Source organism: Phyllobates terribilis, unplaced genomic scaffold, assembly GCF_046119375.1.
Source record: "Phyllobates terribilis strain yellow unplaced genomic scaffold, ASM4611937v1 Scaffold_2__4_contigs__length_985480577, whole genome shotgun sequence".
Lineage (NCBI taxonomy): Eukaryota > Metazoa > Chordata > Amphibia > Anura > Dendrobatidae > Phyllobates > Phyllobates terribilis.
In genome coordinates, this window is record NW_027362762.1 from 645,895,854 (window position 1) to 645,920,577 (window position 24,724).

A 24,724-nucleotide genomic window follows, 5' to 3' on the forward strand; every position below is an offset into this window, starting at 1 on the left:
GGTATAAATTACTTTTTACTTTCAGTAGGCTCGTCACACAAGTAACACTGTCATTTTTACACTTTGCTTAAATCTCAGTGAACTGTGAGAATGTGAAGGCTGACACATTTAAGGAAAGGTAATGAGCATTCAGCTGACGTTTCTTAGCCTAGAAATATCTAGGTCACAAATGAAACAACCACTTTTTGCTACAATGTAGAAAACAAAACTGACGAAAAACGAAAGTGATCGCAATACAAGAACTTTGACCAAATTCAAACCCTTCCATATTGTGGTTTTTTATTGGATATTACAGTCTTAAAAGAGGAAGACTGATATCATATTGAAGAATCATTTGGTTGTAGTTTTTACTGTTAAACATGATTTAACCTGTTACAAGTGGACAGTTTTCCATTTTGATGCTATGGGCATTATTCTCACGAATAAAAAGCTGTTTTCCTACATGTAATATTACAATTTGTTTAAAGAGAAAAAAGCATGACATATGTGCACTACGAGGATTTTGTTTTTACAGTAATGAGAAAAACTAAGTATACCCTCTTTGAATTCTATGATTTTGCAAATCAGGTCTTTAAAAAGTTTTAATATTAGGTTAATAAAACCTCAGATGAATACGATGACAAATTAGTCATTATTTAACAAAAACTAGGCCAAAATATAAAAGCAGTGTGGAACATTAATTATAAATCAATAACTTGTAAAACCACCTTTTACAAAAATAACTTAAGATAATTTTCTGTAAGACTATCAGTCTCTCATGCCATTCTGGATGAATTTTGGCCTGATCTTTAAAATGTTGCTTAAGTTCATTGGAATAGTATGCTGCTGTGGAATATGTTGGTGCTATAGAAATTAAAAATATGAAACTCAGTCTTGTGAGATAAAGATTAAAATCTTACTTTTCCAAGGGGGTGTGCTCATTTATGCTGAGCACTGTATACAGGTATGACAGATTCTTCTGCACTTGTTAGGGCAGTTTTTCTTACAAGATGCACAGCTCTTCTGTCCATAAAATGGCTCTTGGCGGAGGAGCATGTGACCAGATCAGTTCATCAGTCTCATCCAACTGAAAAACACCTCACATGAGAAAGTGGCTTCTATTGGAGGAGGATGATGACAGGTCTGGTCACATGCTCCTACATCAGCTGTCATTTTGTGGACAGAAATACTGTGCAGTCTACGAGCAAGGCAACACTACCAAGTGCATGAGAAGGTCCCGTCGTACCTATATAATAGTAAATGTACACAAAATCATGTCCCAAACACATCTGTTAAAGTAAAAAAGTAGCCAGGCCATTAAGGTTCTGAAACGGCATTTTAACAGGGTTTAGATCTCGACTTTGACATTACATTATATCACCTTGATTCTCTTCATTTTCAGTCATTCTGATACAGATTTGCTGAAGTACTTGGGATGATTCTCCTGTTGCATGACCTAGTTTTGGCCAAGGTTTAGCTTTTGGAATGAAGGCCTCTGACTATCGAATACTTTGGTATACAGGAGTTCATGGTCATCTCAATGACAGCAAGGTGGCCAGGTCCTGTGGCTGCAAAACAAGCCTACAGCATTCCTCTTCCACCATCATGCTTGACAGTTGATATGAAGAATTTGTCGAGAACCAAACACAGCATATCAGCAGAAACAGGGCACAGGGTGTTAAAGACAAACATCTCCATTGTGGTCTAACCTGTACAGAGGACATTGTTCCAGAAGTCTTGTGGTTTGCTCAGATGCAACTTAGCAAAATTAGGCCATGCTGACATTATTTTTAGAAGACACTTTCTTCTGGCATACCTTCCAAAGAAGCCATACTTGTTCAGTCTTTTTCAAGTTGTGCTGGTATGAACTTGAACATTTAACATGCTAACTGAGGCCTTTAGACTCCCGAGCTGTAGCTCTAGGGTTAATTGCAATTGCTATTTGCGGTAAGGTTCTCTTTGAATAAATAACAGTGAAATTTGTCATGGGTTGTAGCTCATCTGAAGCTCAATTTAACTTCTTTTTTTGTTATGTCCTGATAAGTAAATCCATACAATTTAAAGAGGAAGCTCTTAGTTTTGCTTATGACCACACACACAATGCCAAGAGTGTGCTATTCCATCAGGTTTGCATTTAGTTGGACCATGATTTATTTTTCAACAGGACAATGACCCCAAACACACCTCCAGGCTGTGTAAGGGCTATTTGACCAAGAAGGAAAGTGATGGGATGCTACGCCAGATGACCTGGCCTCCACAGTCACCAGACCTGAACCCAATCGAGATGGTTTGGGGGTGAGCTGGACCGCAGAGTGAAGGCAAAAGGGCCAACAAGTGCTAAGCATCTCTGGGAACTCCTTCAAGATTGTTGGAAGACCATTTCCGGTGACTACCTCTTGAAGCTCATCAAGCGAATGCCAAGAGTGTGCAAAGCAGTCATCAAAGCAAAAGGTGGCTACTTTGAAGAACCTAGAATATAAGACATATTTTCAGTTGTTTCACACTTTTTTGTTAAGTATATAATTCCACATGTGTTAATTCATAGTTTTGATGCCTTCAGTGTGAATGTACAATTTTCATAGTCATGAAAATACAGAAAAATCTTTAAATGAGAAGGTGTGTCCAAACTTTTGGTCTGTACTGTATATACTGCTCAAAAAAAATAAAAGGGAACACTTAAACAACAGAATATAACTCCAAGTAAATCAAACTTCTGTGAAATCAAACTGTCCACTTAGGAAGCAACACTGATTGACAATCAATTTCACATGCTGTTGTGCAAATGGAATAGACAATAGATGGAAATTATTGGCAATTATCAAGAAAAACTCAATAAAAGAGTGGTTCTGCAAGTGGGGACCACAGACCACATCTCAGTACCAATGCTTTCTGGCTGATGTTTTGGTCAGTTTTGAATGTTGGTTGTGCTTTCACACTCGTAGTAGCATGAGACGGACTCTACAACCCACAGAAGTTGCTCAGGTAGTGCAGCTCATCGAGGATTGCACATCAATGCGAGCTGTGGCAAGAAGGTTTGCTGTGTCTGTCAGAGTAGTGTCCAGAGGCTGGAGGCACTACCAGGAGACAGGCCAGTACACCAGGAGACGTGGAGGGGGCCGTAGGAGGGAATTAACCCAGCAGCAGGACCGCTACCTCCACCTTTGTGCAAGGAGGAACAGGGGGAGCACTGCCAGATCCCTGCAAAATGACCTCCAGCAGGCCACAAATGTGCATGTGTCCGCACAAACGGAGTCCACCAGAAGAGCCTCGTTGGAATTGGGAATTTCACGAGCTTCTATCATGCGAATCCTGAAATCTATTGGGTGGAAAGCTTATCGTCCACATCTAATTCATGGTTTATTGGAGGATGATCCAGACAGGCGGCTGCAATTTAGTGAGATTATGCTTAACGAAACTGAAGAAAATCCAGTAATTTTAGATAACATTATGTGGAGTGATGAAGCTTCTTTCAAATTATCCGGCCATATTAACAGACATAATTGTATTTACTGGTATAATGAGAACATGCATTTAACATTAGAGCAATGACTAAATGAGCCTGGTGTCAATGTTTGGGGTGGTATTTCAAGTTTTGGTGTTTTAGGACCAATATTTTTTGATGGAACAGTCACAGGAGATAAGTATCTCGAAATTCTAATGAATCAAGTTGTTCCCCAGTTACAGCAACAGCCTAATTCAAATGACCTTTATTTCCAAGATGGGGCCTCTCCACATTATTCAAGAGTAGTCCGCGAGTATCTTGGTGAAACATTTCCTAATAAATGGATTGGCCGAAGAGACCCACTTAATTGGCTGGCACGTTCACCAGACTTGACCCCAATGGATTTTTGTCTTTTGGGGAGTACTCAAGGACAAAGTTTATAGTCGAAAACCAAAAAGTGTCAGTGATTTGAAAAATTACATAAGATGCATTTCAAGAAATTAATACCAAAGAGGCTTCTGCAAAAAAAGTTTGTCGAAGCGTAAGAGGCGACTTCAAAGCTTTGCAAATTGTAATGGAAAACAGTTTGAGCACCTGCGCTGATAAATGAAATTGTCAATGTTATGCTTGTGTTAGTAAATATAATTTTATATATAAATCAAAATAAATGTTATTTTCTGGCCACCTACTTTTGGACCACACTGTGTATATGTATATATATTATATATATACTTTTGGACCACACTGTATATATATATATATATATATATATATATATATATATATATATATATATATATATATATATATATATATATATATATATATATATACACACTGCTCAAAAAAATAAAGGGAACACTTAAACAACACAATGTAACTCCAAGTAAGTAACACTTCTGTGAAATCTACCTGTCCAGTTATGAAGCAACACTGATTGTGAATCAATTTCTCCTGCTGTTGTGCAAATGGAACAGACAACTGGTAGAAATGATAGGCAATTAGCAAGATACCCCCTATAAAAGGAGTGGTTCTACAGGTGGTGACCACAGACCATTTCTCTGTTCTCATCCTTTTTGACTGTTGTTTTGGTTACTTTTTCATTTTGCCATTGCGCTCACCCCTAGAGGTACAGTAGCATGAGGCGGTGTCTACAGTACAACCCACAGAAGTGACTCAGGTAGTGCAGTTCATCCAGGATGGTACATCAGTGTGACCTGTGGCAAGGAGGGTAGCTGTGTCTGTCAACACAGTGTCCAGAGCATGGAGCAGATACCAGGAGATGTGGAGGGAGCCATAGGAGGGCAACAACCCAGCAGCAGGACCGTTACCTCCTCCTTTGTGCAAGGAGGAACAGGAGGAGCACTGCCAGAGCCCTGAAAAATGACCTCCAGCAGGCCACAAATGTGCATGTGTCTGCACAAATGGTTAAAAACAGACTCCATGAGGGTGGTATGAGGGCCAGACGTCCACAGATGGGGTTGTGCTAACAACCCATCACTGTGCAAGACGCTTGGCATTTGCCACAGAACACCAGGATTGGTAATGTCACCATTAGCGCCCTGTGCTCTTCACAGATGAAAGCAGGTTCACACTGAGCACATGTGACAGACGTGACAGAGTCTGGAGACGCCGTGGAGAGCGATCTGCTGCCTGCAACATCCTTCAGCATGACCGGTTTGGCAGTGGGTCAGTAATGGTGTGGGGTGGCATTTCTTTGGAGGGCCGCACAGCCCTCCATGTGCTCGCCAGAGGTAGCATGACTGCCATTAGGTACAGAGATGAGATCCTCAGACCCCTTGTGAGACCATATGCTGGTGCAGTTGGCCCTGGGTTCCTCCTAATGCAGGACAATGCCAGACCTCACGTGGCTGGAGTGTGTCAGCAGTTCCAGCAAGATGAAGGCATTGAAGCTATGGACGGCCCGCCCGTTCCCCAGACCTGAATCCGATTGAGCACAACTGGGACATCATGTCTCGCTCCATCCACCAACGTCACGTTGCACCACAGACTGTCCAGGAGTTGGTGGATGCTTTAGTCCAGGTCTGGGAGGAGATCCCACAGGAGACCATCCGCAACCTCATCAGGAGCATGCCCAGGCGTTGTAGGGAGGTCATACAGGCACGTGGAGGCCACACACAATACTGAGCCTCATTTTGACTTGTTTTAAGGACATTACATCAAAGTTGGATCAGCCTGTAGTGTGTTTTTCCACTTTAATTTTGGGGGTGACTCCAAATCTAGGCCTCCATTGGTTAATAAATTTGATTTCCATTGATGATTTTTGTGTGATTTTGTTGTCAGCATATTCAACTTTGTACAGAACAAATTATTCAATGAGAATATTTCATTCATTCAGATCTAGGATGTGTTATTTGAGTGCTCCCTTTATTTTTTTGAGCAATATATATATATATATATATATATATATATATATATATATATATATATATATATATATATATATATATATATTATATATATATATATGAGTATTAGGTGCTTTACATAAATGAGGACGTTAATTAATTCAACATACTAACTTCTTTGTTTATGCCAAAGTAATACTCTATAGTCCAGAAGATAATTATGGAACTTCAATCATTTATTAAAAATTATGTATTTTACAATATAATAGTAATAAACATTGCTTAACAGCAAACATCACAGCAAGCACCAACAGTTGCGAGAATAACAAATTATTCATCATAAAAACATAGTTTACTCTAGCAAATTATAAAAAATTGGTAAACTTAAATTTGGGAACATAAAAAAACTTCAGAATCTGAAAATTACATCCTAACACTTACCAGAAGCGCAAGTAAAATATTTGATTTATATTTATAAAAATTCACATTATAATATGCTTTTCTAACCTCCAAATGTTATTGCAGATAAAATTAAGATCTTAAGACCATTGTTCTCAAGGAGATTTTACAATCTTCTACTTCTGTTCAACTATTTTTACAGAAGTGTTTATATTTTTTTTTTGGTTGTTTTCAAAATCATTCACATCCCTGATAGCAGCAGACAGCATTTAACAAATAGTTATGCTAATACATACATTCGAAAAGTGTAAAAGCAGAAAAACAAGCCACTTGTTACAAATCTATAAGCACATTATATATAGCTGGCTACAATAAAAAAAGCTTCAAAATAGTACCGAAATGGTCTCTGACCCGAACGCAAACCTACCAATCATAGATCAGCATTTAATAAAATAATAATTAAAAGCCAAAAAAATACTCCAGTAAAATGTAATCATTTACTTGAAGATCTCTTGCAGTAGAGGGCTGGTATTGGGTGAACCTCATTGAATTCAGAGGTTCCTTCAGTTTTGTAAACAATCAACTGCTTCTTGAGAAAAATTGTTATGAAAATGCCTTTCCTGCAAGATTTAGATCAATGTATCCTAATGGTCGGTGTTTATGGTTGATGTAAATTTATCATGCATACACAAAAATTATTACTTTTCTTAGTGGTATTGGCAAATGTCAATAATTTGATATTTACGATACATATGCCGCTATAATTGAACTTGGGTTAGAAAAATGTTTGCATAAGTACTATAACAATACGTAAAAATGGGGCCACCTTTACCTGTAAGGCCTCATTTAGTAATTTAGGCTTCATTATCTACAAATTCATTTCAATCAATAGCATACTCAGACCAAGGCTAAATTATTGTAGGCTACATCTTTGTTTGGCCCAGATTTCTAGTGTCGAACCACCCTTACACATACTGGACCTTGAGCAATAAGATCCACTAACCAACTTGTTTAGTGAATATAAAGATACTAGTAATGGGTTACATTTACACTACAAGATGATCTTGAAGAAGCGTTTCCTGATTATCTTGCGGCGTAAACAGGCTGCCGATCACCCGATGAACAGGCAAAGTGCTTGTTCATCAAGTGAAATGATCCTTTGTGCAGCGTATAAGATTATTGTTCTCAGTGGTGTTGCGCAGTCAAGAACTATGGCAGCCTATGCGCGATCTGGTATAGATCGCTTAGTATGCATCATTTGCTTTGGTCTGCCTGTGTAAAGGTTACCGATCGGTGGTAGTATCATGCCGATAGTCCATGTAAATGGACCTTAAGATACATATTTACAAGGTTTGGAAGACTGGAATTTTTTTTTTTACACCATGTAAAATAAGGAAAAATGCAAATCAGGTCTCAACATTAAAGTTGCACATAGATATATTTAGATTGATATGGGAACCATTTACCAAACTACTACTAGAATAATATTCTGAACACATGGAAACATTCCTAGATTTTACTATATGGTTTGTAACATTAATCGATTACATACATTAAGCCGGAAACAATATCTAATGCTAACTTTCCCTTCCAGAATAGTAGTTGTGATGTGAAAGGAAAGAAGTTTACTTTCCGAGGTGGCCAACGCACAAAGACCTAATGGAGACTGACGAGATTGACTTCAAATCTATCAGGCCAATATGGCCTACACAATGACTATTAGAATACAATCTAATTGAAACTGGATGACAAGTCTATTTGGCCAATGAAACACAAACATGGGGCAGATTTGACCAGTTTGGCCACATTTAACTAGCATTGCTGAATAGCGATCAGATTATATGCGCGATAAATTCATTACTGGTCATTTAACATTTATGCAATTATTGTTGCATTCAGCATAATTACAGCAATACCTACAGCACAAATATGTATTTGCCTAATCTAGAAGATCTCCGCAATCGATTCACCATGTAAAACAGCATTAGAATAATACATGAATGCGTCAATCTGATGCGGATTGCTTGGGGTGAGAGGACCTGGATCTGTATCACCCAAGTCATTTGCAGATATGCCTTTATGTAGGGATCATGGTAATTGATTAAAGGGCATTTTCACTTTCATTCTCATTGTGGTGGCAGCACCCAGCTGACTGGCTAGTAACCAAATTAAAATATAACCATCAGTTTTTTTTTGCTTTAATTGTCCTAGTCCTGTATTTGCACAGGGATAAGTGTATTACACTTACAAACATAGCCTCTTCAGATAATGAACAGCTATGTCCCCTTAACAGTAGAGAAGACTGGAAATCTGCAGTGGAGATGGTATTCAGAACTAATTATGATTTGATTGAGAATAATCACTATTTATATACAGAATGCAGATCTCATTTACACTAGAGTAACAAAGATACCGCCTACAACTGAAGGCACATAAATAGGCTGAGCTTCACTATGAGTTAAAGATCATTTCACTGACAAGGTTTTGAGGGCATCCTATGGGTATCATAGACAGAGAGTGGTGCAGACAAATAGCGGAGCAGGTATCCTTTATCAGTGCTGAGCTGTAGAATTTCTTAATATATCCTTAATGCAATCACAGCTCTGTTATCTCACAAGTTCTTCCTCATGGCAGTCATCAGTAGATGGAGCTATTTAGCACAATATATACAGATATCTCCTAAGCTTCTCTTTATAGATTCTTGCAGGTCGCCAGGATTTCAAATTGAATTTTATGTCAATTCAAGGACATTCTATGCTCTGTATCAAAAGGAGGAAGTTTTACTAAAATGTATTACTACAATTTCCCTCGGGATCAATAAAAGTGTGTCGTATGGAATTGAAAATGAAATCAGCAAAAACTTTTGAACTTTTCTGGATTAAAGTACAAATTTGAGGGTGGGCATTTACATCTTTCTCTGTCTAATAAAGGAAATTTTCTTTTTCTCATGATAAACCGTATTCAATGTGAAAGCAGTAAAATAATGTATGAACTCTAACTGTTCCTTAATCATAAAGTGAGTCTGTAATGTAAATCACTTACTGGGCTGCGTAGTGCAGTTTTTATAGAATCACTTCTTTCCTAGCTGGAGATCACTTGAGGACTACTTGACATGACCCCAAATAACCAATCTCACCCCCACCACTGATTGGCAGCTTCCTGCTTATGCACAGTGTACTCATAAAGCTGCCAATCAGTGGTGGGGGCAAAGTATACAGAACTTCGCATACAGAGAACCGGTACATTTGCAGCTGATAAAAGTTTTTAATAAAAAACTGCAGCACCCAGTAAAGCAAGTGACATTACTGGAATCAGGGTCTCTGTCCCTGCATGATGCTACTCTGCGATGGGGTAGGAAAACCTGCTGACAGATTTCCTTTAACATGTGAAGTTCAGACTAACATTAGCAGCTGCTTGATTAAGCAAAAAAGAAAATCATTCCTATGTTTTCTCTCTTTACTTTCTCATCCATCCCTTCAGATTTTATCATGACATTTTAAAGGAAATGTACATACACGTGAAAATTTTTTATAGCGCCAGCACTATCATACTGATATTTCTGAACTGTACAAAACAAGCATCTTCAAAATGTTACCTTGTCAAAACATAAATTACCCTTCAAAAAATTAGGAAAAAGTTGCACTTGTGTGTTCGTCTGAGGCAAAATACAACCGTTTCCGAGTCAAAATTATCACAATTCTTTTAGTTATAAAACTGTCAAAAAATCCAACTCATTTTTTTTAAACATTGAACAGGTTTTCCACTACTAATTTCACTCTCTTTCATAACTACCAGTTTTCTAATAGACTCCTATTACCTGCTCCGCTCCTGTAAACTCATCTCTGTGTGGGTCATCTAGTCTTCTGTTGTGATTCTGGCTCTGCTAATTCCGGTCTGGAAACCGGAATCAGATGAATTATTGGTGGGAGTGAGGCCACCTCTGTGAGTGACAGCAGTGTGAGCATGCATGCTCATGTCAGGCTTCCCTCTACTCCTCTACCTGTTTCCTGGCTTTGGAGTGCCCTCAGCTGACAAGCGCTGCGATGTGCTGTTGATCATTAGAAGACATATCACAAGGCTTCTCAGCTGAAGGGACGGCACTTCAAAGCTTCGGCAGAGTCAGTCTCCACCTCCCATGACCAAGCTCAGATCAGGTGTCACGCTCCTCTCTGCTTGGGTCCTGCCAAAGCTTTGAAGTGCCGTCCCTTCAGCTGACAAGCCCTGTGAAATGCTTTATAGTAACATGCAGCACATCGCAGGGCTTGTCAGCTGAAGAGACAGCACTCCAAAGCATCGGCAGGATCTGTGCAAGAGAGTGAAGTCTGATATGGGCATGTATGCTCATACTGCTGTCACTCACAGAGGTAGCCCTGCCCCCACCAATGACATGGGCTACTCTGTTCGTCTGATTCCGGTCCCCAGATTGGAAGTAACAGAGCCAGAATCACAACAGAGTACTCACACAGAGATGAGCTTATAGGAGCTCGGCAGGTAATTGGAGTAACGGATTGTTAGAAAGAGTTAGGACATATGAAAGGGGGGTGAAATTAGTGGGAAAACCTCTTTAATTATTTTGCATATGGTTAGAAAAACATGGCGGCATTCTTCCAAAAACAGCATGTGAACATGATTGGTCCTATGTTGGTATTGCAACTCAGCAATGAAGCCAAGCTCTAATGTCAGGCACAGGCTAAAGACAAAACTGTTTTTTGAAAGAAAGGTGCTTTGATTTTGTAACCCACACAACCCTTTTTTAAAACAAAAAATTACATAAGCATGAATATTTGTGAGCTGGCGCAAAATGCAAACTATAATGCAGTGGCCTGTACCAGTATGTTGGAGTATACTCTCAAAACTAGGTGACAAAAGGACCTCTTTCATAAAAATAAATCCTCTTATTTAAGGCGGACATACACATTAAATCAATTTCATCCGTATACCCAGGCAGGTGCGAGATCATTTTGTTCCTATTGGAGAGGTGTGTGGCAGCAACTTATTTTACTCCCCCTATTAGGACCACGTCACTTTCAACACAGGATTAAATAATGATGTCAAAAAGTCATGGACTACGTTTTTCAGACTAAAGCCCCTCATACACAGATTAATATGAGCTGCACCTGCCGATAATGACGAGTTCAGATGTTACTCGAATGTGTATGGGAGTATGGGACAACTAATTGTTGGGTGATATGATTGGGCTTGTCCAATTTCAGATTGCTGATCACTCTGTTCTCCTGGACATGAGTCAGCGGCAGACATGTTAATCGACAGCTTTCTCAAAGAGAACACAAGATCACTTGGCCGATTGAGCACTCCTTCGTACAGAAGAATTGGCCCAGATGGCTGTTGGATGAACGATCGGCTGAGGCATCATTTATCCGACAGCCATCTAATGGGTAGTTTAAAGGTCACAGTCCCCTGTGCTCCTGGAACGCAATATCAGAAACTTTGGCACACTCAAATATAACAAAATATGTCAATAGATACCTGCAAAGCAGCATATTCGGAGAAGTAGAAAAAAAAAACAAGCAAGGGACATATTTATTCAAACTTTCGACAAGTAAAACTGGCCTTTTCACTCATAGTAACCAATTATATCAAAGCTTTCATTTTACAAGAGCAACTTCTAGAATAAAGACAGGATTTTCTTCAGCCATATTTAAATAATTGCCCCACAGGGTATAGTATTCAGTTATGTAGTGTGGTTCTGTGGTAACCAAAAGGTATAACTTAAAATTCCTGTATCTCTTTTAAAAAATCTGTAGGCGGATCCATATGCTACTTATAATACCGTTGTTTTCTTACATGGCAGAGTTGCAACTAAGCCCTCTTCTCTGGCACCAGGGCCTGGGTATGACCACACCACCTTAGTATGCAACTTTTAGGGGCATACTTTATGTGGAATTTTCTTATTGGGCCCTCTCCAGCATTATGACCTGTGTAAGAGAGCACCCACTAAAGTTAGTATATGCAGGTTGAAGGGGTTGTCCACTACTAGGAGAACCACTTCTTAAACTAAATGTTCGGCCCCGATAAAATAATAAAGGCTATACTCACCTCACATGCCGGCTCCGTTCCAGTGGTGTCGGCACTCATGGCTGAGATGCGGTGGTATGACATGTGATGCCAGGCGCCCAATCAGCGCTGACGTCACTGTCCCCGCCTTCGGACAAACTGAACATGAAGAGAAAGTCTGGGATCAGCTGTAGCCCTGGCTTCCGCTTCATGTTCAGCTCGTACAAAGGCGGGGACAGTGACGTCAGTGCTGATTGGGTGCCCGGTATCACGTGTCATTCCACCGCATCACAGCACCGGGACCGCGAGGGCCAAACATTTAGTTTAAAAGGGGTTGTCCTAGTAGTGGACAACCCCTTTAATGTTGCATTACTGACGAGTGGACTGCATGGATTCTTTCTTGAAGTTTATGAGTCAGTACAGCATAGGATAAAACATAAGCACTCATTGGAATTTCTTAGACATTGGCACAAATTAAACAGTAAAATTGTTCTAAGTGGCAAGAGCAGCATCAGTTGGAGGCACTTAGTCTAGCTATAGCAGATGAAGCTTAGGGTATCTTCACATGAACATAAAAATTTCTTACATTTATGCAAGAAGGGTGTAATTTATTTGCCCACCAATACGGATGTAAAACTTATGTAATGGTAGAAAAAGTCTACACTGCATAACAATGTAATCATTTTATAAGGGTATATACAGACTTCCACTCAGGATCATTATATATTATAATGTTTCCAATAGCTGCACATGCTGGCAAAGACCTGCAAGAATATGGGTTGATCTGCTGTACCCGGTAGGAGCCACTAAACAGTATGATGGAGCTGTGTTGTTCAACTCTGCAACTGTTTACATCAGGCCACCGCCACAGCAGAGAAAAGCTAGTCGTGGGGGTGCAGGTCTGATATTGATGACTTATCCTTTGGGAAGGTCACTAATATCAAGGTGTTCAAACATCCCTTTAAGTTTTATCTTCTTATAGACACTGACTTGGCTCAGCGGTATCATTCCCCACATGTACACATAAATGATTTCTGCTCCTATAAGAGAAAACTGCATATGGATACAAAAAGCTCCCAGAGTTCAATGGGAACTTTACCAACCTATATACAGTTAGCTTGGGTATTAGCCCTTGCCAATAAGTACACCAGTAAGTGGAAGGTAAAAGAATTCAGATATCCATACGTTTTCCATATTGAACAGCAAAATTTGGCCCGAATTATAGATTTGTTGAACTTCGCAATGCTCTCATCAACATGGCTCAAAGACAAGAGGATTGCTTTGTGTTTTGAACTAATAACCACTCGTATTTAGAAGGCTATTCCAATTATGCTCTCCATTTACAAACGTGCAAGATGGAGCACTATTCTCAAGGTGCAGTCCCCCAAGAGGTGGGATTTACAGCTATTAGACATTTACAGAATATCCTGTGGTACAGCCTAAATGTCTAACATAGGAATACCACTGTAAAGTAACATACTCTGACTCAAAAAATGTTCTTCTGTTGAATTTTAGAAGGTATAACATAATACTCTTTGGCACTGCTAAATGGTTGAGAAAGGTTATTGGGGAAGGTGTCAGATGTGTTTGTTAATGCTTAAGGCGGTTGACCTAATATCAACGCTTAACATATATTAACAGGAATAGATAACTGACTGACCGCTTATAACTCCCCAGATCACGAGATTGAGGGTCCCATTGTGCACTGCCATTTCACACAAGCTCTATGAGGACTACAAGCAGTGTGGATGCTCGACTCCAATTCTGTTCAAAAGGAAGACTACAAATCTCTGTTCTTCTCACTGATGGAAGTCCCAGCAAGAAGACATAGGTTTTGGACCAAGCCCTTTAAATTTTGTCCCATGTTTGATAGTCTATAGTTTGTTTAGTGAATATAGTTACACATCTGCAGTCTTGAACTAGGATTCGTTAGGTCCACCAGAGAAAGTGACTATGGGGCCTAACCGCCATAGATAACTTGGTTGGCTAGTCCAATCTTACACCTGTAAATGAGACTAGCTGCAGTGATGTTTCCCCTAATTGTCAAAAAGCAACTTCTGTCATTTTGTGGTGTATTGTACTGTAATTTAATTTTTTTTGTATTCACACAGAAAATAATGATAAGATCCAAAATGATCAGTCCTGTAGTAATGAAAATTCTGTCTAGAACACACTGGAATAATGAGCATAACATAACCTATATATGTGTATATTGTGCGTGCCTTGCCGGTACACTGGTTTGGTTTGTGGGTGCTTTTATGTATCCACTACACTAAGTATCCACTACACTTATAAGCCCATTGATAATAAGCCAAAACACCCAAACCAGCTCCACTATCATTGAGTAATATTGAGCGGCACTTAATGATGTGGCAGGTTAGCATTATTTAAATTACTAGACATAGTGTGGGATATAAAGATTTAGGGAAATTAAATAACAATTACCTAGATTTTAGGAAATATCAGGAGGGACAGAGTTGCAGGAGTGATGAAGTTCGGGGTAAAGGTTTTACTTGAGTAAAATACGACAGTGAGAGATTTTCCTTCCTTAATGTTATATTTTATGCAAATAAAACCTTTACCCCGAACTTATACACACACACACACACACACACACACACACACACACACACACACACACACACACGTACATATACACATAGGAAATTCACAGGCAAGATAAACAAATGTTATTGTTCTCATTTCTCACCTAAATGTAAAAAAAACAAGTTTCATGGTCACCTACAAAAATGCAGCAATTTTGTGTTCTTAACCAATCCTCATACAGGATTCCATGACAGCAGTGTATACCAATATATATACATAAAGCACCTGTTGCTAGTAAACTACTAAGCTATACGTCTAGGAAATATCTATGGTAATGGCTTCTTCAACTACTCCAAGTAGCGCTCACATAAATTATCAGTAGGTCGAGTGTTAGATGGTACAAGAAAAGCGAAGATGAATGGATGTACCGTACATACTTGATGCAGCAGAAACAAAAAAAAAAACAAATGGGAGTATTAACAAAAGTGGAAACAAATGTTGTGGCTACATGAAAACATTTTTTTTTTTTTTCCTTTTTAATATTCTATTAATAAAAAAAAGTCATCAAGGCAAATAAATGATGAAAAAAATTGAAATAATATTACAAATCTGATCTACGCTGTCTGGTAGTTCAATTTCAATGCTATAAGCGTTAAAACATGTATTTTCTCGAGTGAAATACTAAACATACAGCACATAATCGGAGCTGTAGAAAAAGTACAAGATTGCTAAAAAATACCTTACAAAAATAAATTGCGTCCTTGAATGTGGTGAAGCATCTTACAAATAAATCTTCGGATTCTTAACTCTCAAGTGCTCCTAAAGGTAAGTGGGCTATAGTACATTTCATTGATAGCAGCATTGTTTTCCATCCTTACTAGTTTCCAGGCCATAGCAGAAAATACAATGGATATAGATGAATTATCTACATTTTCTTTTAGTGCATTGAGGCACCTGCTAGAGCTATTATAAAATACTTACCTACACAGCCTTAATAGCACAAACATATCAAAACAGCCCCACATGACATTTCAATGTACCAGTCAACTGTGACACTGCTGAACGAGAACACGTTTCGGCCACTAGTGCCAAGATACAAATAGGCTGTTATACCATTGTCTTTCCTAGTCTAATAAATCAATTCTTCAAAACTCTATTTATTTACATAGCTCCGATTCATGTCACTGCAAGAAATTATTTGACTGATATCATTTGATCATTTTTAAGTATGGTAAAATAGGGAAAAAAGTAGCAACATAAAAAGTAAGATCGAAAGTGTAAATCTGACAATCATGTAGCTGAATGCACATAAGTCCACTTGCGGTAGTCTCTACACATACCACTCCCTTCTGGATATGACAGAACCATCCACATGGGAAACCAAGTCATCTTCATTGTCGAAGTTCTGATTGTACCGTGAGACTACCGGTATGTTTTTTTCAGTATAATTGTTGCCTGGTCTATCAAAGTGCTCTTGATATCGGTTATAGCTGACAATGTGGTTCCAATCTGAGTTTTCATCCTCATGGAGATATTCGTTATAAATATGATCATTACTTTTAATGTCAACCTCCTTCTTTGGGTTGTCAGGAAATGGATCTAGATCTTCAGGTTGAAGAACATCAATCTGGGACTCTTTCTGCATATCTGAAGGAGGAATGTAGCTCTTTGTAAAATAATCCCCCCGGAACGTCTGTTTTCTTCTGTGGTATATAACGCCAATGAGCACAATTAAAAGAATCAAAAAGAGACATCCACCAACTACGCTGCCAATAATGGTGCCAAAATTTCCATCCTGTAAAGTTGCCATGGTTGAAGCTGGAATATGAAATTTTCTGGAGTTTGTTGTTAACTCTGCATCATAGGCTGAATGGGTCTGGGGAGCTGTCGGAGGTGCAGTAGTAAGAGGAGGATCTAATGGAAGTAGACATGAACAAAAGGGAAGACAATGTCAATATGTGCTAGTAACTAAGTTTGATAATGACAATGAACATAGGTTTTGTATATGACTGCAAAACCCAATAGTCCGCAGCAACAGATCAAATTTCATCTGATGGAAACCACTGCTTATATTGGGCAGTAGCTTGTACTTAAGAAACCTTCAATTTGTTTTAAGCACAGATATTTCATACACATTTAGACACGTAATGTATGCACATCAACCACTTTCCTCCAATGATACAATATGGAATCTCATCCTATAAGTCTAAAAAATAAGAGTCATGCTTTTCACTTTACATTACACTCGTTGATGTAGGCAGGTTCAGCCGACGTTAGTCTAATGTGTATGGGGGGGGGGGGCTTTAATGCAGCAGATCTCTTTCATCCAACTGTTACTGCTGATTGGTGAGATATAAAATCACCTTAAAGGAGATTAGGAACAATGGACTGCACTCCATGTTAAATTGTCTGCCATGTTTCCCAACATGCACATGCTGCGGAAATTTCCTCTGTGGATTATCATTTGGAAAAATCCGCAGCACTACCATTTCTTTTGATTAACTCGGCGAAATTGCCGCCATTGACTTGCATTGAACAGCATAACATCCGCATGTATACATGTATGCATGCGGATGTTATGCGGTTCAATGCACGGATGGTACCCGGGTCTGGAGAATAGGAGACTCTCCTCCAGACCCGGGTACCATTAGTAAAAAAAGAATTAAAACATAAAAAATAAAAAAAAATATTACACTTAATTCTCCGGTGGCCCCAGGTCTCCTCTCCAGTGGCGACCTCTGCCCTAGGCGTCCTGCGGTGTTCTGAAAGGACCTGCGGTGACGTAATTTAGTCATGTGATGGTCACGCGACCGCTGACGTCAGCGGTTGCGTGACCTGTCAGCTGACTAAATGACTCTCCGGGCCACCGGAGAGGTAAGTATAATGTTTGTTTTTATTTTTTACATTTTAATTCTTTTTTTTTTTTTTACTATAGATGCTGCATTTAAAGCAGCATAAATTGGTCACACAATATAAATCCATGCCAGTTTCATGGATTTATATTGTGTAACCAACTTGTCAAGCACTTTCCAAGTGATGCTCAAAATCGCTTGGAAAAGCACTTGAAAAACCGCATGCAGAAATGCATGCAAAAACGATTCTCCCTGGCAGAAAAAACGCATGTACAATCCGCATGCGTTTTTTTCTGCCAGGGAGATGCAGAAATGCTCAGGAAAATTTCTGCTTTATTTCTGCATCGTGGGCACATATCCTTAAGCTTTGCTGTTTAGTGCTATAATGGAGGGCATTTACCAAAAGCCAAGCATGAAAACAGTTTCTCCTACATCTATCAGTGAGATAGCTGTGGAAAAAAACTGAAATGACATTACTTTCTAAGGGCAACTAATGAATGATGTAAATTTGCTGTCTAAGTATATAGTCACAAGTACAGACAGATACCGTATTGGAATATTTTAAGGACATCCAGCACTGTATGTCATCACCAAAATTTATTGAATCTTTCCTTGCTATATTTAGTAGTGTTCCCTGCTGGTGCTGAACTGAAACATCGACCGCTACCATCCTTTGGCAATTTATGTTTAGAGCCTGCAGATCTTTTCTATAATTTATTTCTAACATAATTCAATATAACAGGATGGGAATGGTGTAAATTACACAAATCTATTTTTTTCTTTTCTTATAATAGAATTAAACCCTGGTGAATGTGAAATAAATTATGATGAAATAAGAACCTTATGATTGCTCATAAGTTACCTTAAAGCACCACTCCAGCGTTATTTTTTTATTTCAGCGCTGGAGTGGTGCTATTAATGTAAGTTCCCTGTGCCTAGTCTTATACTTACCAGCCACTGTCTTCTTCAGGTCTTCCCGGTGCCGCTATGGGCCCGGCCGCCATTTTGCATCAACAACTTCTGACTGACCGAAAGTCAGAGGCAACGGTCGCAAGCTCTCAATTTAAGTCTGTGAGAGCCTTGTTCTGGTTCACATAGACTTACATTGAGTTGTAACTTCCAGATTGCTCCAGCAAACACTTGAGAGATTCAGCACATCACAATCTGTTGCAGACAGACAGGAGCGGCACTGGGAACAGCTGAAGATGGCAGTTGGTAAGTATGAGACTTAGTGCAAGGGAACTTAGATTAGAAGCACCACTCCAGTGCTGTAATAAAAGAAAACGTTGGAGTGGTGCTTTAAAATAGGGGTTCCTGTAATTTGCAGCTGTTTATACCCATCTATTACAGCAGTGTTCCCCAACTCCAATCCTCAAGAGCCACCAACAGATCATGTTTTCAGTATGCCCTGAGGACTGGAGTTGGGGAACACTGTGCTATCGCATAAAAACAATAAAAATTACTATTTACAAAAACTACAAGATGACCAGACAGCGCTTCTAATATGTCTGTTGTAGTTAAAACCTGTATTATATTCACTATTCCTGTTTGTCGAGGTTTGGATTTGGGAATCTGATGGATTATGAGGATTTAAAGGAGTTTATAAATTATTAGAGAATATAAAATATTTAATATCCAATCCTCTTCCAGAGCACTGAAGTGTGCAAAAAGTTGCAACATGATCCCTTAACATGTTTCATTGTTTAAGATCACAGCTTCATCAGGGTATTGCGATCTATATTGTGCACAAAAACTAAGAGAAACCCAAGTAACTAACCAAAACCCATCCTTTTTTTCCTATTGATTTATACATTAAACAAAATATTTTGCAGTTCTCAGCCATTTTAATCCTTTAAAAGTATATTTATGTATTATATCTTTTTAGCAGTATTGTTGGCTAGTTCTGTGCATTAAAACCATTTAGAAGGCATCTTTTTGGTTAATATTTTGTAGCCATCATCATTATCAAACATGAAAATCAGGACCTGATTAGTATAGTTAAACAGTTAGGACAATGCATAAAATGTTAGGAAAACTAAATAACATTAGTAAAATGAACAAGCAGTGTAAATCCAGCCAGACAGAGGCAAGATCACTCCGAGTTTATTTCTTTTTACTTTTCTTCAGACTAAGTGTATAGTCTAGCTAAAGCTTTATATCTATTGAGTTTTCTATCTATCCACGCACACACACATAGAATGTGCAGGAAAAAATATTTTGTTTTCCAGAACATTCCACAAAAGCTCGATTGGATTGAGATCTGGATCAGGCCAAGTCAATACCTTGAACTCTTTGTGATCTTCCTCAAATCATTGCTGAACACTTTTTGCAGTGTGGCATAGTAAATTATGTTGCTGCAAGAAGGTACTACCATTAAGAATAATGTTGTCATGAAACGATATACTTGGTGGTTGTTTAAAGGGAATATTTAAGTAGGACAACACAAGGGAAACATTCCGGCACCACGTTGCTTTCCACAAATAAATCACTAGGAATCGCCTCAGACTGTGTGCTTTAAGACTGACGGTGGTGTACATCCAAGTGAATTACAATTTCATAAACAGAGCAGAGATAAAGGTAGCACTCACCAAGTCTTCTTAAAAAATCCATCCTTTAGGCTATGTGCCCACGTAGCAGATTTGATGCAGAGCGTTTTTGCCTCTCTCTGGCAGAAAAAAAACGCATACAGATTTACATGCGTTTTTTCTGCCAGAGAGAAGCGTTTTTTCAGAGTTTTCGCATGCGTTTTTTCAAGCACTTTTCCAAGCGATTTTGAGCATCACTTGGAAAAGTGCTTGACAAGTTGGTCACACTATATAAATCCATGCAACTGGCATGAATTTATACGGTGTGACCAACTTAGATGCTTTAAATGCTGCATCTATTGTAAAAAAAAAAGAGAATTAAAATGTTAAAAATAAAAAAAACCTGTATACTCACCTCTCCAGTCTCCTCCCGGCAGCGATCCTCTCTCCTCGGCGTCCCGCGGTGTACTTGCAGGAACTGTGGTGACGTCATTTAGTCAGCTGATGTTCACGCGACCATCACCTGACCGCTGACGTTAGCAGTCGCGTGACCATCAGCTGACTAAATGACGTCACCACAGGTCCTGCAAGTACACCGCGGGACGCCGAGGAGAGAGGACACTGCCGGGAGCAGACCAGAGAGGTGAATATACAGTTTTTTTTTATTTTTAACTTTTTTATTTCTTTTTTTCACTGCATGGTAGCCGGGATGCAGAGGAGTTGTAGTCTCCTCTTCAGCCCGGGTACCACACGCACCGCGATTACGCTGCAAATTTGCGGCTATTGAATTTAATTGAAACGCAACAAATCCACATATACCTGCGGGTTTGCTGCGTTTCAATGTTCCTCAATGGCCGTGAATTTGCAGCGTAATCGCGGTAGAAATGGTCATGCTGCGTTTTGCAACACAATGCGAATTTGGCGCGCTAATTAGCGCATCATGTGCACAGCACATCCGAATTCACATTGCTTTGCATAGCAGACGGTTTTACAAGCGTTTTCGCGGCCGCAAAAACGCTACGTGGGCACATGGCCTTATTATTATATGCGTTGAAGCGCCGGAAGGCAGCAAAACAGCCGTTGTCCTTTTCTCCTCTCCCCCACACACCCTTCAGGGTCTCAGTCCGATGCCTCACGCTGATATGTCCCGCATATAACAATAAAAGACGGATTTTTTAAGAAGACTTGGTGAGTGCTACCTTTATCTCTGTTCTGTTTTTGAATATTTAAGTAGGCTCAACCCTCCTAAGCCCTCTATAAAGGCTCGTATAGGTCATAGGAAGCTGAATAAAGTGATCCCTTGATATCTGCTATCTGATGTCTTATTCCAGAGATAGCCATGTTCTTCTTATATGTAAATAAGCTGTTCAGGGCTATTGTCAGAACACTGATCTGCATGCATGAGACTCCGCCTCCAGAGCTTATTTTAAATAAAAGGGGAGTTACCAGAGTGAGACAAGTAGCTAACACAGAACAGGAGAACTGAACTATGTCTTCTTGCAAACACATTTACTGCATCTCTCACAGCTCTGCTGTATTACAACCTTGTCTGGCTGTGAGAGGAAGCTGAAGCACTAAGAGAACACTTGTAGATGTGTCAGCTCTGCAGTGAGATCAGGAGAGGGGCAATAACATATTACACTAGTAACTCCCGCTTTTAATAACAATAAGGTCTGGTGGCAAATAATGCAAATAGGTGTCCCACCCATAACAGCTCATTTACATATCAGAAAAATGTGAATTTCTCTGGAATAAGACATCGGATCACAGATATCAAGGTAACATTTTATTCAGCTTTCATGACCTACATGCCCATATAGTCGGCTTAAATGGGCTGACAGATTTCTTTGAAGTAAGTGGTGTCAAAGTATTATCCACATGAAAGCCAGGACCCAAGGTTTTGCAGAGCTTTACCCAAACCATCATACTGCATTCACTGTGTTCTTCCCATAGTCTATCATGGTGCCATCTTTTACCCAGGTAAGCAATGCACATAACATCTGGCCAACCATGTGATTTTAAGAAAATGTGATTCATCAGACCAGGCTTCCTAAATGGTTCCTGTCAGCTCCCCTGGCTGTCCCCAATCTCTACTATAGTGGTATGGGTGTAGATTTCTTTATAGTTAAACTATCATCAGAAAATGACTTATTGTTTAAAATCAGGCTTTTGTTTTAAATGTACTTTTTAAAAAATTGTGTCTGTTTTTTTCCTTTACAGATCAAAATCTGTGTTCAAAATAAAAAAAAAAAATAGAAATATTTCTATTTTTTACATTGGCCAGTTTTTTATTTTTTATTTTTACACTCTAACTTCTTGTGGTTTCAGGAAACAACACATGTACATACCTGTAATGGCTAGATCACAACAATATCTTTTGTATTTGTCTATTGAGCCTGTGCAAAAGGTCATTATGAAGGAAGGGGAGCAGGGTCAGCTGTGACATCAGCTATTGGGATTGGGGGATCCTATGTTATCAACTGTGTCTGCCTTTAATGAAGCCTGCTGAAAACTCATAGGGTATGTGCACACGATGCAGAAATGCTCAGGATTTTTTCCTGAGCGTTTCTGCATCTCTCTGGCAGGAAAAAACGCATGCGGATTGTACATGCGGTTTCCTGCCAGGGACATGCGGAAATGAAGCGGTCTTCACTTTCATTTCCGCATGCGGGTTGACAAGCGCTTCCCAAGCGATTTTAGCATCACTTGGAAAGTGCTTGTCAACTTCACACTATATAAATCCATGCAGCCGGCATGGATTTATATAGTGTGTGAATGTCAAAAAATAAAAAATAAATATATACTTTACCCTCTGATGGCCCCCGGTGTCCTGCTTCGCTCGGTCCCGGCTGCCGGCAGTGAAGACTTTAGGACCTTCCGACGTCAGCGTCACGTGACCCGTCACATGACTCTGACGTCAGCGAAGGTCCTTCTTCATTCAACCGCGAAGTGCGGGGAATCAAGCAGGAGCGCTGCACGGGCCGTCAGAAGGTGAGAATATATATATTTTTTATTTTATTCTTTTTTTTTTTAATGGTACCTGGGTCTGGATGAGAGTCCTCTCATCCACACCCGGGTACCATCCGCACATTAGACCGCATGAAAAGCGCATCAACATATACAGTGATGCGGATTCCATGCGGTCTAATGCAAGTCAATGGCGGCAAAAGAGCAGCGTTTCCGCAAAATTAATTGACATGCTGCGGATTTTTGACCGCAGCGTTTACGCTGCGGAAAAATCCGCATCATGGGCACAGCACATGCGGATTTCAATTGGGGAACATTGCTGCCCTTCTACCATGCGTTTTTCATGCGTTTCCGCAACTGCAAAAACGCCGCGGAAACGCATGAAGAAAGCATCGTGTGAACTCAGCCATATTATAGATTGTAAGCCTGTGAGCAGGGCCCACTCTCCTCCTGTAACTTACAAGTCCTACAAAAAAGGAATCCTGACCAATTCAAAACTATATATCAATCTTTATTAATTATGTTATACATAAAAGGATTAATTAAAAAAAAAAAAAAAAAAAAAAAGAAAGGGGACGTCAAACAGAAGCAGGAATCACATACAGATTACTATGTACTGCTAAGTAGATGTAATAATCTCCCAGAAGTAAAGTGACAGTGCAAAAAAAAATATAATCACTCCTGTACATTCACACAAGAAGTGCTTTGCTATAGTACAATGACTAAGTATTGATCAAATACATACAAAAAAGTACATGTTAGTTCATGCATGAGTACAGCAGACCAAACATAATTTAAATAGATATCATGAATTAAATAATATAAATGAGGCCATAAGTCCTACCCAGAATAGTACATACAGTGATTACAGTCCTACTCACATCACTCATAATGAGACTACTTGTGGAAGCTACAGGCATCCCAAATGTTAAATATCAGTTACAAGTGTAAAATGCAAAACTGTAAAAAAAGCAGCGCTACATGGTGAAAACAACTGAATAACTGGTCATAGAACCTGTGTGGATCCTGCAGGAATACCCCTGACGCGCGTTTCACGTAAGCTTCTTCCGAGGGGTCCGGAAGCTTCCTTCTCCTGTAACTTGTTTGTGTGTGCCCCTGCTTAATTGTAAAGTGCTGAGGAATATGTTGGTGCTATATAAATAAAATGATTAAAACTTTTCCTGAAAAGGACACAAAGTAGGACTCTAAAAAGCCCAAATTACAAGGTAGTGATATATATGAAAAAATTTGCCCAATTTAAAAAAAAAAAAGTTACACACAGGATAAAAACCTTATTTAAAAAATAGGTCATTTTCTGATTATAACTTCCATTCAATCTGATCATGTCTTCTGCATTTGAAAAAGGTAGATTTATTCTGCAGCATTGCTTACGCTAAAGAGGCCGGACTCGTATGGCTGGGCATCTCATCCCTTGGAGTAGTCCTACCTCATATTGCCTGCACAGTGGTCCTACCATAACTAGAATTTTATGCAGGTGTCACTCAAACCCTGTGAGGCGAGATCAGATAAGACGTAGGACTGGTCCATGGGAAAAGATGCTCAGTTGGAATTGCTTCATCAGCACACAAGACAGTGCAGAATAAAACCACATTCCTTACACTGTCACAC

At 39.3% G+C, this 24,724-nt stretch overlaps 1 protein-coding gene across 3 annotated transcripts in view; it reads right to left on the minus strand.

Moving 5' to 3' along the window:
• Positions 1 to 24,724, minus strand: part of NECTIN3 (nectin cell adhesion molecule 3) — a 105,943-nt gene that overhangs the window by 21,283 nt on the left and 59,936 nt on the right. For 2 of the 3 annotated variants that reach the window (XM_073666672.1, XM_073666671.1), the window contains exon 6: positions 9,671 to 16,665. The exons of the other annotated variant lie outside the window; for it this stretch is intronic. In XM_073666672.1, the coding sequence (XP_073522773.1) occupies positions 16,082 to 16,665 (584 nt within the window). In that variant the 3' untranslated portion in view covers positions 9,671 to 16,081. Of the gene's footprint in view, positions 1 to 9,670; positions 16,666 to 24,724 lie in introns of those variants that run through there. 3 annotated transcript variants of the gene reach the window in all.